At 33.8% G+C, this 17,541-nt stretch overlaps 1 protein-coding gene across 6 annotated transcripts in view; it reads right to left on the bottom strand.

The window, feature by feature from the left end:
• Nucleotides 1-823: 823 nt before the first annotated feature.
• Nucleotides 824-17,541, bottom strand: part of glceb (glucuronic acid epimerase b) — a 55,200-nt gene continuing 38,482 nt past the window's right edge. For all 6 annotated transcript variants that reach the window (XM_055661452.1, XM_055661451.1, XM_055661454.1 and 3 more), the window contains 2 exons: nt 5,783-6,028; nt 824-4,942 (listed from right to left, as the gene is read on the bottom strand). In XM_055661452.1, coding sequence (XP_055517427.1) covers nt 3,918-4,942; nt 5,783-6,028 — 1,271 coding nt within the window. In that variant the 3' untranslated portion in view covers nt 824-3,917. The remainder of the gene's footprint in view (nt 4,943-5,782; nt 6,029-17,541) is intronic.

Here is a 17,541-nt window from a genome sequence, read left to right as displayed (position 1 = left end):
GCATTGGCAAAACTTTGGTCCTCATGTTGATAAAAAGCAATAACAGTTTTCAAAGGTGATGGAAAGACAAGGTGCTGAGAGCTCTATTGTACCTGCATTAAGGAGGCTATAAAACACACCTGAGCAATAACAAACGCCTGTGAAGCCGTGTGTCCCAAACATTATGGTGCCCAGAAATGGAGGGATGATGTATGAATATAGTTGTAATTTCTACATGGTGAAACAAAAATGTCAGATTTTATTTTTATACAATGTGCACTTTAACCACATGTGATTTGTTCTATTACAAATTTCAAATTGTGGAGTACAGAGGCAAATAAATAAGTGATGGGTCTTTGTCCCAAACATTATGGAGAGCACAGTAAGTAACAATGCAAAGAGTATGTGGTGAAAGCAGGAATATGGCAGAACCACAATTGGATCAACTCTTGACTTACTGATTGGCAGAGCAGGCCAAAGTATTGATTGGTCTACCATAGTTTTTATATAAATTCAGAAGTATATTTGAAAAATATTTCATAAAGCTAATTTTTTCTGGGAAAGGACAAAATAAGTGTACATTTCAATCAAAAAGTGACTGAACTCAAAAGCATTTATAAAATTGCATTGTTCATAAGCAAAATGCATTTATCAATGGACAAAATGGATGCCAAGGATGGCTGAAGGGCCCAATTTCTGTACTGTACAAGTCATGAATCTTTGATGCAGTGGTGGAGGTGGAAAAAAAATGGGAAGTTTAGAAATCAGGGCAATTTTAAAGACATTTTTAAATCTTGATGTAAACAGTATATAATAGTGGATTAACAAACAGAGCTATGAAGTCCCTTTTTAGAAAACATTTTATTGTATAATTCCAGTAAGCAAAGATACTCAGCACAGCAAAGATTAATCCAACCAATTTTCTTTATATAAACGTAGTATATGGTCACTTTATTTGAAAAATTATGATTTTTGCCATGTACAAAATAGCAATGCTGTACTACTGTGTGCACACTGTGCTTAACAAATGCAAATTGGTACAGCTCTACACTGTCCTCACCCAGTCAACAGGCAACAGTGTTTAGTAAACAAGTTATTGCATATTCAACATATGGTTCAAATCCACGTGTAAAAATACAAGTTAAAATCAAAAATACAGTGTGAATGAAAATAGCAGCTTTCAGTGAAAGTCTTGCGCATTGTTTCGACAGGGTACATCAGCACAAAGTTACTATTCCACGCATCTATTTGCATATACCCACCTGCAGCTTAAATTCCAATGCATTTTATGACCAGAAAAACGTGTAATATTTCAACTTGATAAGAAATTGCTCAAGTTTTGAAAGGATTTTTTTTTTTTAATGCTTTGGTATTCACATCACATGATCTGAAGAGAAGTTGAATTTGAATAAACAGAATCCCGGATTGTGAACAAAAAAGACACAGAACAATACATTTCTAATGTAAAACCATTATCAAAATGCTTCGCCAAAAGGAACCAAGCCATGACAATTGTTAGCGGGTCGGGGACAAAGATAGAAAGAAAAAATATAATGTTGCATTTGAAAACGCTTCAGCAACAGAAAAGGCTGGATAAAAAATACATGTGAAATATTTTGCATTCATAATTTAATCTCCATCCAATTGGCAAAATGTATACCTTTGATATAGATACACTGTTTTGAAAAATCAAATATGCATCAATTTTTAAGATAAAATACACATCAGTGGACGATAATTTTGCAAATAAATAATCTTCAGTATCTTTTTCCTAAATAATTGGATCTAAGCAGTGAATATTTTACATCATTCCATACTTGGCACTAAGGTCAGAAAAGCAGGCACAGGCACAAAAAAATGGGGGGGGGGGGGGGGGGGGGGAATGCGAGAGAAAGGAAAATAGTTTTCCTTTCTCAAATCCATTATTAACTAAGCAGAACTTTGAACGTTGATTCACAGATTTGGATTAACTAATCATTACTAGGAAATGGGAATTATCAAATGTTGTAAATTTTATAATTTGACTCCTTTGAGCTTAAAAATAGGTTTAACAAAATTTCAGGAAAGCTCAAAGATACAAATCACCTCAACGAGGAATCAAATGATCATGTCATCATTATAGCAAATGTTCTATACATCAATACAGATTATCAAAAATCAATTTGGTCCCACATGTGGAAAACATATATTGAAAGTTTATATTTAAAAAGTCATCGTAATATGTTTAGAACCAATGTGGTAAATACCCCAGTAACTATTTTAGATCAATTTGAGAAAGATGAAGTCCTGACTTTTGAACTAAGGATACACTCTGGCAACCAAAGTAGTTCTGAAAATATTGTACAAATGATTTCAGCATTCAAATCCATTTCTGGGCTGGTGATTTTATTGTCGAATGCACACTTTAAAAATACAGTAACAATATAGCTTTAACCACCCCTTCTGTACCAAATTGCTTCATAGTCATTCAGTTTAGGATTTGAAATGAAAATCAAAATAGAAGAATTATGCAAATCCAAAATACAACTGTAATAAATTAGAGATACAAAAAAGGTCAGTCAGCACCTACAAAAATAATCAATTGCCACTTTAGGCCCATAATCATTCATTAAACAAATGAATGCAACACATTTAGTGCCACTAACCAACCTTCTTCACCACTTATTCTGGTGCATTTTATGTTTAAAACAAAGGGAATAATAAAAGAAATGAACTCATTTTTACTCCTTAAATCAACACACCAAAATACAAGATACCCATAATATTTACAACTGTTATTGAGGCGTGAGAAAGAAGCAGTGCTCGAATTACAGGAACATGTTTCAATCAAACATTTTTTCTTTAAAAAGCCAAACAATAACCAAAGTTAGACAGTCATTGTTATGATGTACCCTCACCCCAGGATGCTAAGCACCACACGAAAATCAGACAAATTGAAACAGGTCTGCTCATGAATGAAAAGGGGTGGGATAAAAATAGTGGCAAGGCTAAAAAGGGTGAAAATGGCACAGTTTGGGGATCAGACCTATTCCACCCGAAACCCAACCAATCCCTTACACTGTATTACAGAATCCACTATACATATATATTACTATATTTGTGCAGTTACATTTTAAACTTTTTTTTTTTCTGTTGTGCTTTGCCATGTGCATCAAAAACTAAATGAGCAATAAGCTTCAAATGACTTTTTTTTAAAACATACAATGGAAAAATATTCTGTGCTAGTTACAGTTGAACATTATGAATGAATTTCAAAGTTCATGCTACTTTCTATTCCTTTTTAAGAACAGCCTCATCCCCAAACAGAAAATATGCCCACAAACCACCTTAGGGGTTAATCACAATTTTCAACATTTCTTTACACAGAGAAATCAACAAATTAGTTGGATTCTTGAGATAGGGATTCAGAGTCCCTGAATGCAGGTGATCAGATTGCTGCCGCACCAGGAATACCAAATAGATGCTGACATTTTTTTTTAAATAAAATTATTTATTCTACTATTGAAAAGGTACGTGATTTAATATAATCAAGTGGTTGCAAAAACAAAATCAAGGCAGAAGAGACAACAAAAATAGCAGTAGGCAGAAATGAAAGCAGCGCTGAAAAATCAGCAAGTGCCATTCACATGATAGTTTTGCCAGAATAGGCTGAAGGTGAATCAGTATGCGGAGTTGAAAGTTCAGTTCATGATTGTGCCCCCCCCCCCAGAGAACGGCAACTTCAACCAAAACAAATGTTTAGTCGCATATTGTTTTGCAACCATTTGATTTTTTTTTCTTTAAAATAGTTAGAGTGTTTGACTCTTAAAAGTGTGCCATTGAGAGGGTGGCAGGGATACAAAATGTACTGTTTGTACACTTAGAAAAATGTTTAAATTAGGGAACCTCCTCACATATTATAATGATTGATTCACAAGATAATATTTTGGCTTTCAGCTCTAGTTGTGCTTAGCCCTCCCTCCTTTTAAATAGGACTTCCATCTTTTCACAAATTCTTTAAAGACAGGCGCATCGTCGACTGTGCTCAGCAGTTGCAGCTGGTTGATGTGGGTGGTGTGATAGTCCCAGCGTGCCAGGTTTGGAGCTGTACCAAGCATGAAATGGCGGAGATCATAGATTGTACCTGAGCCAGTGTCAAACAGTGGAAGCATGGCTTTCAAAGAGTCCATGCCTCGATCGTAGAGTTTCTTCGCTTCTTGTCCTAGTTTATCACCTGCTGTTTCTTTCAGATCATATAGACCTAGTAGAGAGTATATGAAGCCATTCAAAACAAAAGAGCTGGGAGCAGTTGGGTATTCTTCATACCAATCGTATTTATTCATGAACACAGCTTTTACCCCATGATCCTCTGACTTGAGCGTAAAGGGCATGATTGCCCGTAAGGCTGAATTGAGGTACACCTGTTCCCTTGTAAGCAGGTAGGCTCTTACAAGTGTAGACATGGCTTGACCTTGGGCCATGGCCGAATACCAGCCAGGCTCCAAAGACTTGAATCCCTCGCCTAGTTTGCGCGTCACCATAATTGGCCAGCCACCTTTATCGTCCTGATTTCTTACCAGCCAGTCACTAGCAGCAAAGAAGGCAGGCATGTGTGCCGTAGTCACTATCGTGATGTTGTCAATAAAACCTTTTCCCTTGGCAACAAGCCTTACGACTTTCTTGGGCATTATTTTGGTTTGTTTTACAGCCTTAGTGTTAGACAAGCCAACTCCTTTCTTCAGGTCAGTCACAAGATCCCTCGTGATAGTACTCCAGCTAGTCCGAGGACCTATGCCATAGTAAATGGCTTTATCCTTGAAGGCTATAAGTTGTGAATTTGTGACATAGTGAATTGTAAACAGCTGGTTCTTTTCAGTCGTCTCCAGTACCACTGAAACACTACCGTTTGTGGAGAATTTAATCTCAAATGAAATGATGAAATCTTTTGTATTTCCAAGCAGCAGAGAAACTCCCTCTGAAGATTCTGAAAGGATAAAGTTTCAAAGTGAAATATTTGTACAATACTTCAGTTTTATAAACAGGTAAATTTAGATTAGTGATGCGTATTAATACCATCAGTCACTCCTGCCTCCACAAAGCTATCGCAATAATGATGCTACATTTTAACACCATCACTTTAAATAGATAAATTATTGCACATTACAGCAGGCTTAATTTTAATCCCCCAAATGGTTTTACAAGACTTTCTCGAATTAACTGTACAATTCTGCAAAACATTCAAGTTTAAAATTATTTCCTTTAAATATCTGGGCATTTTCATTAGGAGACGGAAACTACAAACATTGGACCGTCAAAACCTTTCAAAGTGTCTCCCCACATTATTAACACTGATATCGCTTTCATGATTTAGACCTGTGGAAATAAAATTCGATGCAACCTTGCAACAGATTCTAATTCTATCCTTAGTGCTGAAATAATTGCTTTTTTTTGCACTGCAGTTAAAAAATGTAAAAACATTTTTTTGGGCTCAGAAAGCTTACAGATATTGACCATCTTGAGGAATATCTTGACTTTTCATCTTTTTTAATGTCAATGTACAAAGACTTTGAATATCAAAAATAATGGATTTACAAATCTATTGGTTTGCCCAAGGCTCTCAGGGCCTAGAAATTGCCACTAATATGAGAATCTAGAATACATTACACCATATAACTATGCCCTCTTTCTTACACACAATATCTTCACTTGGGTTCTTCACAATTCTGCAAAGATCTAGAGCTTTAGCGCTAACAATTACTTCAATGATTTTCTTAAATAGAGGGCACATTCAATTTAACAAATATTATGCAGCAAGGTAAAATACCTGGGGTGGCGAACTGGTTTACATTGCTGGATCTTGTTTTGTCAAAGACTGTAGAAACAGTACAACCTTTGGGCACCATCCAGTCAGTTTGCTTTGTGCTTTTGTCTCTTTTCTCCACGTCTTCATATACTTCAGCATGTGGAGGCTTTTCAGTGAGGTTTTTACTGTAATGACTTAGCCCATATTGTGCTATCTGAATAGGGTAGAAATAACCTTGCGGTCCCCACTGTGTGGACAAAGGAACGCCTATAGGAGAGGAAAGAATGGCTAGGTTTAGTACGGAGAACATCAAGGATATTAAACAACTTATTAAAATAGTTAAGTCAAAAGGATGTAAATCAATTCTAGATGAAGTTTTTCAACACACTTTGTTTACTCAAAAATCCAAAACACATTTAAGAGCCTAATAAAATGCAAGTTCATCATTATTGGTGTCAATTAGGCATTGAGCAAGCTAAACATTGTTTTTTTGTGACCCATTTTAGGATTTAAGTACTTTTAGACAGCAATATCGCCAGGCCATCCATAACGAGTAAGCATCTTCAACAAACTCAGCCTCTATATTTATTTCTTATTCCCAGAGCTGAAAAATATGAGACCCACAATTCAAATGTTCTACTAGCATAGCAAAAATAATCTCTTATTACAGCGGATGCTCCAAATCCAGCGCCGCCCGCGGCCGGATGCCCGCAGCCACAGCTCCGCAATGTTGGGAGTCGGCGGCCACAGCGCTCCGGAGCTTACCGCACGGTGACCCGGTAAGGCATTGCCCGCTCCCTGCTGGTATCCCAGCGCTGTGGCCGCCGACTCCCAACATCCAAAGGTTTTCCTTCTGCTTGTGCTAGTCACAACAGGGCCTTGCGTGGTCTCAAACATTACACACAAAACCATGCGAGCAAAACAAGATTGTAGATTGTTCTCAAGACTGAGTTGAACATATCATGTCAGCAGCAATGAATAAATATCCTTCTAACCCAGTGAGCTTAAATTCCAACATTATCAATCAATGTCATATTTGGGCTTTTTTTAAAAAATGCGAATGCTAATGAACTTCTAGTGTTCTGTTACTGAACAAAGACATACTATTGTTTTATTGACACCTTACTGGGTCAATTGGATTAAATTGGTAATTATTTACACAAAAAACAAGGATCGCCATGCTCAGTGACAAATCATAAAAGGCGGAACTAATATGGGTTACTAATACATTTTATATGGAATATTAAAAGTTGCTTTAGTTATCTGGATACTTTAAAGAAATTTCATGACAGCATTAGAAGTGAATTCAATGGAATAGAATGCTGAATGGTTATAAAGAGTTAGGTGTAATGAGCAAAAGTAATGACGGCGGCAGATCAACTTTACAGTTATATTCTAAACAAAACATTTGGCTGGTGGCTCAAACTATGTGCATCTATCATGAAGGCATTTCTCTAAAGTCGTCCAAAGTCCTTTCTCCATTCAAAAACACAACATACTGCTGAGAAATCCTGCATATTCTCCAAACTAATATTTCCAAACAATAATTGCAATGTGCACAGCTTTGCATTCTGTTTTCATTTGGTACGGAGCAATTTATAGTTTTAAGAATACTACAGGAACTGATCTACAATAACAAAAGACAAGATTCTATTAAAGAGGGGAATTTCATTTGCTTTATCATTTAGAAAAGGCAAGATCTTTAGCCATTACTTCCTGACAAATGGAATAAATTTCAATTAGTAAAGGAAATCTATAAAATGTGTTCTATATCAGCCACTGTGTCACGGCACTAGACAGAATCCAAAGTACAGAGCATAGTAACTACTTGTACAAAGGTGATGCTGGACACTTTAGTTCAACAGCAAGAAGGTATTGAAAGAAGCAATTACATTTATCTAACACTGAAACAATAAAAAGTTACTGAAATCATCAATATTTGGAAAGCTACTTTGAAGTTATTTGAAGAAAATAGGTTGAAATTAATATAATTTCATTATACAGTGAAGCTATTTTTGAAAAGGCATGATCATCAAATTTAATCAAACTATATGCAAGTCAAATTCTAAGGCAGATGTGGACAATCCAGTTAAAATAGGAAAAATAATTGGGTTTTGATGTCTCAGAACCTCTAAAAGATGACCTAAAATGCTCATTAAACCTTTCAGAAAGGAATCCAAAGTACAAAAGCCCTATAATTATAAAATAGTAATATTCCAATACCCAGAAAGGCTGAATTCCATTACAGAATATCTGAGATATGCTATTTCATTATAATACAAATTAATTTGGACAGAATTCTTGTTGGAGTCTCAATGCCCCATTTGATTGTTTCTTTACCAGAAAGATTTTCCTTCAGATGGGAAGTGCTCTCATGGCCCACAAATTAAGTACCACAGAATAACTGCAGCATACAAGACGCTATTCAACCCGTTGAGCCAGTGCCAGCTTTCTATATGGGAATCAATTAGTCCTGTTCTGTGGCTCTTTTGCCATAACTCTGCATTCACCTCCCCTGTATTCTCCCTCCCTCCCCTTCAAATATTGAAACAATTTATTTTCCAAAGCCATGATTGAATGCTCTTCCACTGAATATTTAGGCAGTGATATTCCATACTTTAACAACTCCTGACATGGAACAATCTAACAATTTTTGCATTTCCTTGGCCAATCTTAAACCCTCACCTTTCTTCTAAAATGATTTAATTACTTAAACTCTTTGGGTATTTTAGTCAAGTGAAGATATATTATTTTAGCTAAGCACAATAAAGGCACTACATAAATCAAAGTTCTGCTGTTTTTAATTGGAGGTTTTATTAGAGACAATAGTGATTGAATTTTTAGTTTCACAAATCTCAATGAAATTGCACATATTCTCTCGTCAGCAATGAGAATACATCCAATATGCAATAAAACGTAACCGTCGCAAATTTGCCTTCCTTACTAAGGCTATGATTCATTCTTCGGCAATAAAATAACAGTTATGTTAATATGATGTGGAACACTACATAATTTTTACCATTAAGATTGTTATCTACATTTGAATGATAATGAATATAAACACCCTTCAATTTGCTTTAGCTTTAATTCAAGAACACTTAAGCCAATGCTTTGTTATCTTAAACAGACTTGTTTGGGAGTCAACATTCTATTTAGACTTGTAAAATCAAGAATGTACCATGGTGACTTTGGAATAAAATGCTGGGTTCCATCTCTCAGCTTTCTTAGTAGGTTGGATCTCAATAAAACTAAAATGAGCCATTTTGTCCTCAAACAGTGAGGTAGCAATATGAACCTGTTTTTCAAATGCTGTTGACGTGGAGTGAGTTCAACCCACAAGGACCAAAATGGAATTTAAATGTAGTACATGAATAAGAAATTATAACCAAATCATACAGAAAAGATGCTGTCCAGATTGCAGAGTTGAAAAGTCCACTTGCAGACAAGCAGAAAAGTCCAAAGAAATTGCTCAGTCTTGAAATTTCTCAGACTTCATGCGACATACAACTTAAATATTCTGGGTCAGATTCACCAGATACCTAATACTGATAATAATGATAAGTCTAGTAGTGAAAAACAGCCTTTTTTTAAATATATATAGAAGCTGACATTCACTTAAAATACTTTTCAGAATTTATTTTTCATTCAATCTCCTTTCAGATAACATGCGTGGCTATCAAAAGGGAATTAGTCGCTGGAGTGATGGCGAGGAAGAGGGGCAAGAATGGTGAGTGAAAACAATTAGAAGTTTTATTTTTTAATAAAATGTAATTTATAATGTAAAATGATTGGAGTTCAGGAATTTGTGGTTAGTTGCTTCCTGGGTTGCAACTCCCTTATTGGCACGTGGAAGTGCTTGAACACACCTTGAAGCAATGGGAGTTTGCTTTTGTTATAAATACAATTAATTCATGGTCCGTAGCCAGCACTTTTTGCCCATTCCTAATTGCTCTTCAGACAGTGAGGGGTGAATTGCCTTCTTGAACTGCTGTTTTTCTGGTGGACTCCACAAAAAAAGTCTTGTGAATATAAATGCTATATTCAAAATGTGGTAGTACACAAAATGTGTTATGCTCATTAGAAAATTTCACAAATATCAATGCAGCCAAATATCAATTCAAACAAAGTAGCCATTGTCAAGATTTAACCCGTTTACTTTAGAATTCAGGATGAGGTCCTCCACAAATTTAGAGAATTCATAGCATTTTGAAACATCCAAAAGTATAGTACGATGAATCAATTCATCCTGTTGGAGTGTTTAATCCAATTGCTAAACTTTGCCTTTCAGCATAAAATTGTGTTGTAAAATGGTTGAACTTTCAAATTACTGGAATCCATCCCTATTTATCTACTAGACAGCTCAAGCTAAGTACTCAGAGCAGTGAAAAAAATAAATGGAACTCTGTTTATGATCAAAGCAGTCATTTATCTTCAAATGGGAGAAGCACACAGCACTATTTCAATGCACAACTGCACAAATGAAACTGTACATCACCCAGCTTGGCACTAAGGAATACTTTCAAAAGTCTCCAGACATTTGGCACTTGCTTGGTTAACCGTGCAGCATAGGAGAAATAAATAGCATCATGCGAGGATAACCCTCAACAGCAAATTATATTATAAATAATATTACTCCATTTTTATCTGTTGTTTTCCAGGAGAATATTGAGGGAGATGGAAGTATTTTTTTTCCAGAGCACTAATCCATTTTGTACTTAGAGACAATATTTTAATCTGAGGTACATACCTCAGAGAGCACCTGCCAAAACTTCCTTAAAATATTCAGTGTTAGTCTTTAGACTTCCAATTTAAGATCACAAACATAACTGAAAGACGATTTGTGCCAATTGAGCCAAGCTGACATCTGGTCACATACAGGATGGTTTAAAATCTATAGGTTGTAAATAGACGAGACCACTAGAGAGTACAAACATAGGTGAATTTGGAAAACAAAAAAGACAACATGCATCATTTAGGATTTTTTAAGGTTACGATGCAGTGCAAATGATAATGTTAACTACACTAATCATGTTCAACCATTACCGAAAGAAAATCAGCATGAGATTGCATTGGTCTTATTTGACAATAGACAATATGTGCAGGAATAGGCCATTTCGGCCCTTCGAGCCAGCACTGCCATTCAATGTGATCATGGCTGATCATCCCCAATCAGTAACCCGTTCCTGCAGTCTCCCCATATCCCCTGACTCCGCTATCTTTAAGAGCCCTATCTAGCTCTCTTGAAAGTATCCAGAGAACCGGCCTCCACCGCCCTCCGAGGCAGAGAATTCCACAGACTCACAACTGTGTGAAAAATATGCGCCAATTTGGAACCATGAACTGGAAATTACAGAGTTGTGATTGGAGAGGACGCTTTGCTTAACACAACAATTTCTCCTCCTATCCATTCTAACTCCACTGAAAGATGGATTCTGTTGAAGCAGTCTTAAAAAATAACTTGGTGTGTAATTTATGTAAAATTGTGTTTTTGTGTTTAGTCTGAGATGCTGCAGCAAGCACAATTTTTCAATGTACCTGTACCTCAACATACTTGTGCTCATGACAATAACCCGACTTGACAGTTGGCATGTCCCTTCATCAAGATTATATTCTGAACGCAAGATTTATAACAAAGTACATCTTGGGCAGACACATTTGCTGGAGAAACACAGTGGGTGCGGCAGCATCTATGGAGCGAGGGAAATTGGCATCTTTTCGGGCCGAAACCCTTCTTCAGGCTGGTACATCTTGGACTGACTTACTCGCCAGCTCCCAATAAATTCTCAGTGGATGAATTTGAGAAAGATAACCCAACAATATCAACAAAAAATATATCCTCAAACTTTAGATTTACAAACAAGTTTAAAACTGTTATTTCTTGATCAATAAGGTAATGTTAAAACATTTAACGTAAACCTTCTGAACATAAGAGTAGTTTTGCTATTTTACTAAACAGTCTCCTTAGAGATTCTCCCTACAATTCTAGAGACTCACAGATGTTTAAGTATCCAGATTAGCATTTGAATCACTGGACATCAAAGATTAAAGACCAAGATGGAGGTAGATGGGACAGACGGATACTGGATGGTGGCATGGTCGGTATAGGCTGTAGACTTATTTCTCTGCTGCAACTATTAAAAATTAAATATTTAACAAAGATTAGCTAATAAAAGTTCTAAGCATTTTTACATGGAACCCAGGATGCCAATTTATTTAAAAGAGAATGTTCATATTTTCTATTAAAAGCAGATGAGTTTTCTCTGAGGTGCCACAGAGCGAGTAACAAAATTTAAGCAAAGTGATAAGACATTAGGCAAATCTGAAGTTGCAGACCCAATCATATTAGCTCCTTAGAAATAGTTCCTCAGTCGGCTTCAAGAGAACATAACGTAATATAGTTTAATTGCATTGAATATTTTTAAATCCAGGCCAACAAAATTACAAATATGAAGCGACAATTTTCTAGCTTCTTCACTACTTAACATTCATGTATACATTAGGCATTGACTGGGTAAAGAAAATCTAATTTCCATTTTAACAGCAAGTACTTCACAGCAGTCATTATAATTCAGTGAGCATTCACAATTCAATTAATTTACTCCACCTACCGCTCCATAACCTAAACATTGCATTCCAGGTCATTGAAATGGGGGGAAAACAGCCATTAAACAATGCTGAGTAATATTCTACCCACCTTAATCAGTATATAATAATATTCCTAAAACAGAAGGGCACACTGAGTGTTCTATGTAACAATGGAATCAAAAGATTGCAATAAATAAATTAAACAAAACTCCAATTGTTTTCTCCTCGTCTTCAACTCATTCCATAATTATATACTCAATAAAAACTGATGACTTTCTTGCACTATGCACATACAATGTTGCAAATTTAACTGCACAAAAATGAACAAATTAAATGATACACATTTAATGTTATCACATCTCTTGAATTAGTTCAATATTTGAAAAACTGCAACTGCTCAATTGTGAGACTCATTAGGTAAGTTAATCAACTCAATAAACTCTTATTAGGATCAAACCAGGTTTGTGATGTGCCAGAATTCAATCCTAGTCCCAAAAGCATAGAAACCTGGAACAGATGTGATATGACTGAGAAGAACATAACAAATCAGGAGGAAATAGGCAACGTTACGGGTCGAAACCCTTCTTCAGTCTGAAGAAGGGTTTCGGCCCGAAACGTTGCCTATTTCCTTAGTTCCATAGATGCTGCTGCACCCGCTGAGTTTCTCCAGCTTTTCTGTGTACCTTCGATTCTCCAGCATCTGCAGTTCCTTCTTAAATAACAAATCAGGAGGTGGTTATTCAGTCCCATGAGTCAGTTCTGCCATTCAACAGACGGTTTTCCTGTCCTATCCCCTTATTCTCCAAATATGTAAAAATCTAACAATTTGTTTTAAATGAAGCGATGAGTGAGCCTCTATTGCACCAAGGTTGAGAATTCCAACGATTCACCACTTTGCTAGAACATGTATCCTACTTCCATCCTAAATGGCCTACCCTTACTTTGAGATCATGGTATCCAGTTCTAAATTCTTCACCCCGTAGAAACATCCTCCCCGCATCTAGTTAAGCATTTCAAGAATTTTATATGTATGAATGTTGTCACGTCCAGACCTCGACTCTGAAGAAGAGGTCCCGTGTCAGACTCATTATCCCAAGACAATCTTCACTGCACTCCCCTACAGCGTAAGGAAATGAAAATTGTACAGCCAGTCACATTTATTAAGTTATATTGCCTAAATGCTCCTCCAGGAAATACAAATAGGGTTTACATTACTTTACTTCTAAAAGGCTCTGTAATTGGCATGCAATTATCTGGATAAATGCACTTTTGTTCCAAAATAAACTACTTTCATTCTTTCATAATGTAGGACCTGAAAAGTATCTAATAATCTATTCATGGCTAAAACGATTCTCCCCCAGTTCTCCAAATAAAATTATACATACCACTGTAGACAGAGTCAATAGTGGGAAGTCTGGTCTGTGTGATGGACTGGGCTACATCGACAACTCTCGGCAATTTCTCGCAGTCTTGGGCAGGCAGAGCTGTTCACAAACTAAGCTGTGATGCAACCTGACATTATACTTTCTATGGTGAATCTGTAAAAACAGTATGCTTTCTAAGTGCACCAGCCGCACTACTAACCTACTAAAAATCTAATTTACTAAAAATGCTTTGGGTTCTTAGGAGAAAATGCCACGGTATAATTACATTTATGTCACAATGGGTGTGAAAATGGAAGCCATTTATTTGGTGGGAGAATAAGACAAATTCTGGAAATATTTGTTTGTTAATACATAGAAAGAAAATACGACCAAATTACATGTTTGAGACCTCTCAATACCGTCAATTATAACTACTTGTATCCTATCTTTACACAGCTGCCTTTACACATTAGCAACCAAAATACAGGTGTAACTGGACAGATACTGGCTCGTGGTATTTTTCAGGAGCTCTTGCTGAGACTAATTTACTAGAAATTCATTTGGATATTAGATTAATGCCCCAATCTTAACAGGATGCAGGTGAAGAGGCAAGGCGGTCTTATCCTGCTACTCTGGCAAGATGGTACACATGGACCTTATTTATGTTGCTGGGTTCCCAACGTCAAGTAGATATGGTCTGCACAGAAAATAAAGGCGCTGGCCTTTGATCAACTGCTGCTTAAATAAAGCTAACAAATAGATCTGGATAGAGGAATGGGTGACGTTGCAGGTTGAGACCCTAGTATTGATAAGTAAGATGGTCAGCATATAGTGGCTCAAATGCATGCTTCTATGCTGTAAGACTTTATAACAAAGGACTTAATTTTCCTTTTATTTTCTAAGTTAAAAACGAAGATGGTCAAGACAAAGCTAGATGATTTGATTCACCAAAATGAATGCAAAAACCCACAAAATTTGAACAGTAACCATATAACAACTACAGCATGGTAACATTCATTTCCAAGAAAAATTCATTTCCTTCCAGTCAGATGAATCCTTTTATCATAATTTTTGATGGTGGATTACATGCTTGAAGAACTTTACCTAATATAACAGGAAATGTTGGTTAGCTTCCAAATCAAATTCTGCTTTTATCAAAACATCAATTGTCAGAAAATATTGGACTTCATTCTGGACCATCTGCGGGCATCATTGCAAAGGTTGCAGTAATTGGCTCCATTATTTTTTCCCTTGAAAATACCCGACCTCATAACAGCTACGCCGGAAGCAATATTGATGTCATATCCCACAGACGAGTGGGCCACTCACTACGGTGTAGGAAACCCAGACACCGTACATCTATTTTATATACCTTTTTTTTTTACTACCACAATATGGGGGATTAAAATATAAGTAATGATAAATTACAAAATAAACCAGAGTCCTGAGGTATGGATGACCAATTATAATACAAGGTCACATTAAAAAAAGTAAAAATGTATTTTTTCCAAGGACAATCGTATCAGAAAATTAATGGTGGATACTAGCTTATTTAAAAATCATATTAACTAAATGTGCAATACACCTATAAAAAAACATACAACACCTACAGGAAAATATATAAAATATAAAATTCCGCTATTTATTTCTTCTATACTATCTAAACAGGTTATAATAAACATAAGCCAATCCAAAAATAAAAAAATAATTCTAAATTATAAAAAAATAGGTCATATGATAAGATTAAGATAATTAATTTAAAAATATAACAAAATAATAAAACACCTTATAAGTCATTATAAAATTGTAATTAATAAATATTTAATTCTTAAATTAAAAAAACCTAAACCTTATTTAATCTATAAAAGTAAAAATCATAAGTGATAATAATGTTTTAATAAATAATATGGTAATAAAAAAATCAGTATAAAAGGTTATGAACAAAAATAGGAATTATATTATATCAGATAATTGATAAAAAAAACTAATACTATTAATGGGATGGTCAAATAGTATTAACAATATAAGATCTAAAATAAAGTGTGTTCAATAAAAATTAGATATGGTTAATAAATAAAGCATATAATAAATTACCCAGCAAATAATTTTATCATTTGTTGTAACCATAATTAAATTCTCTGTACCCTAAATTTTTACATTAAAATTCCAATGAAAATTTCTTAAGTAGATTGTAAATTATAAACATATAAAAATTATTTTCAATTTTTTAAACCAATTTGTTTTAAAATAATTATAATGAATAAGAATTAATAAATGTCACTTACGTAAACGTTCTTTTTAAAAAACGAATATAATGTAAGAATACATACTATGATTTACTTTAATATAAATCCTAATAAATTCTCTTTGGGCAGGTATCAACTCGTAGATATTAATTTAATATAATAAAAAAATTTTAGAAATTTATCAAATTCTAGGTGTAATATTAAATTTAGTTATATAATTGGTTAAAAGAACAAATAAATCATAATTATGAACATAAATAAAAAATTTCTATTAATTAACATCTAATGAATATTTAAACATAAGTACTTATTAATAATAATTTCAATGACGCAACTATTAAAAAATTAAAAATTAAACATTAGATTAAAGTAATTAAACTTATCTAATTAGAAATATTAAAAAAAAAAAAAATGAACGTAAATAAAATGGTATATAATATTTTCTATTAAAATAAAAAATATTATATAATATATAATACATGCATCAAGATAAATAATTATAAAATTCGGCAGAATAAATAATAAACTGGGAAAATTTAAATAGGAAACTCAGATGTATATTGTTAAAATATAATATATTCAGTTATAATAAAAATATAAGCTATTAATTATATAAAATAATTAAAAACAATTGCATTGGCAAAATCATATATTTTAATATAAATATTAATAATATGTAAAACAATATATATAAAACAATAATATATCCTAGAATTTATATAATAACAATAAAAAAATAAATTGATTAAATATATATTATATAATATATGGTGAAATTATAAATATATTAACAAATAAATATAATTATTAATATACTAATTATTAGTTTTAATAGAGATTATAATGTTACTAATATATACCAAATTTTATTATCATTATTTCCAACCAACATTTACAATAACATCCTAAAAATTTATATAAAAATATATATAAATATTTTAATTATAAATAATAAATTAGTATAATATTATATAATAATATTAATATATATAATCCATAACTCTAAAAAATTATTATGAATGATAATTTACGATAAAATATATTAAATTTGAAAATAAAAGAAATTTCAATATTTATACTACATAATAACTTCAATTTCAAACTACTAAAATTTTTATATGCATTTTAAGTTGAGTGAAGCATTTTATTATTAATTATAATTTATAAGGAACTCATTAAGCTTTAATATATAATTTTAAATCGAATTCATAGTTCGGAAATTTCGTTTTAAATTAAATTTTATAAATTTTTCAAAAATCATAATTTTGAATTAGAATTGCATTCCGAGCATAAAAAAATATGATAATTCTATGCATAAAACTCCTCAAGAAAAGTATAGGGTCCTGAGCTGAACTAAAAATCTTAAAATGGTAAAAATGTATGGCAATGTAATATAAGGGTATTAATGAACATTAAAAGGGGGATAAGATACTCAGTTGAAAGCATACACACGTTCGTAAGGAAACTCATAATCAGACAGATTGAGGGCTAACTGGATAGGCCAAATATTTCACTCTTCATTCACTTCTAAATCTAGAGGCACTGCAATTATTATCCGTAAAGGAATCCCATTTAAATCAAAGAA

Source organism: Leucoraja erinacea, chromosome 33 (assembly GCF_028641065.1).
Source record: "Leucoraja erinacea ecotype New England chromosome 33, Leri_hhj_1, whole genome shotgun sequence".
Lineage (NCBI taxonomy): Eukaryota > Metazoa > Chordata > Chondrichthyes > Rajiformes > Rajidae > Leucoraja > Leucoraja erinaceus.
The sequence above is the reverse complement of the archived record's forward strand: the minus strand, read 5'-3'. Positions and strand labels throughout refer to the sequence as shown.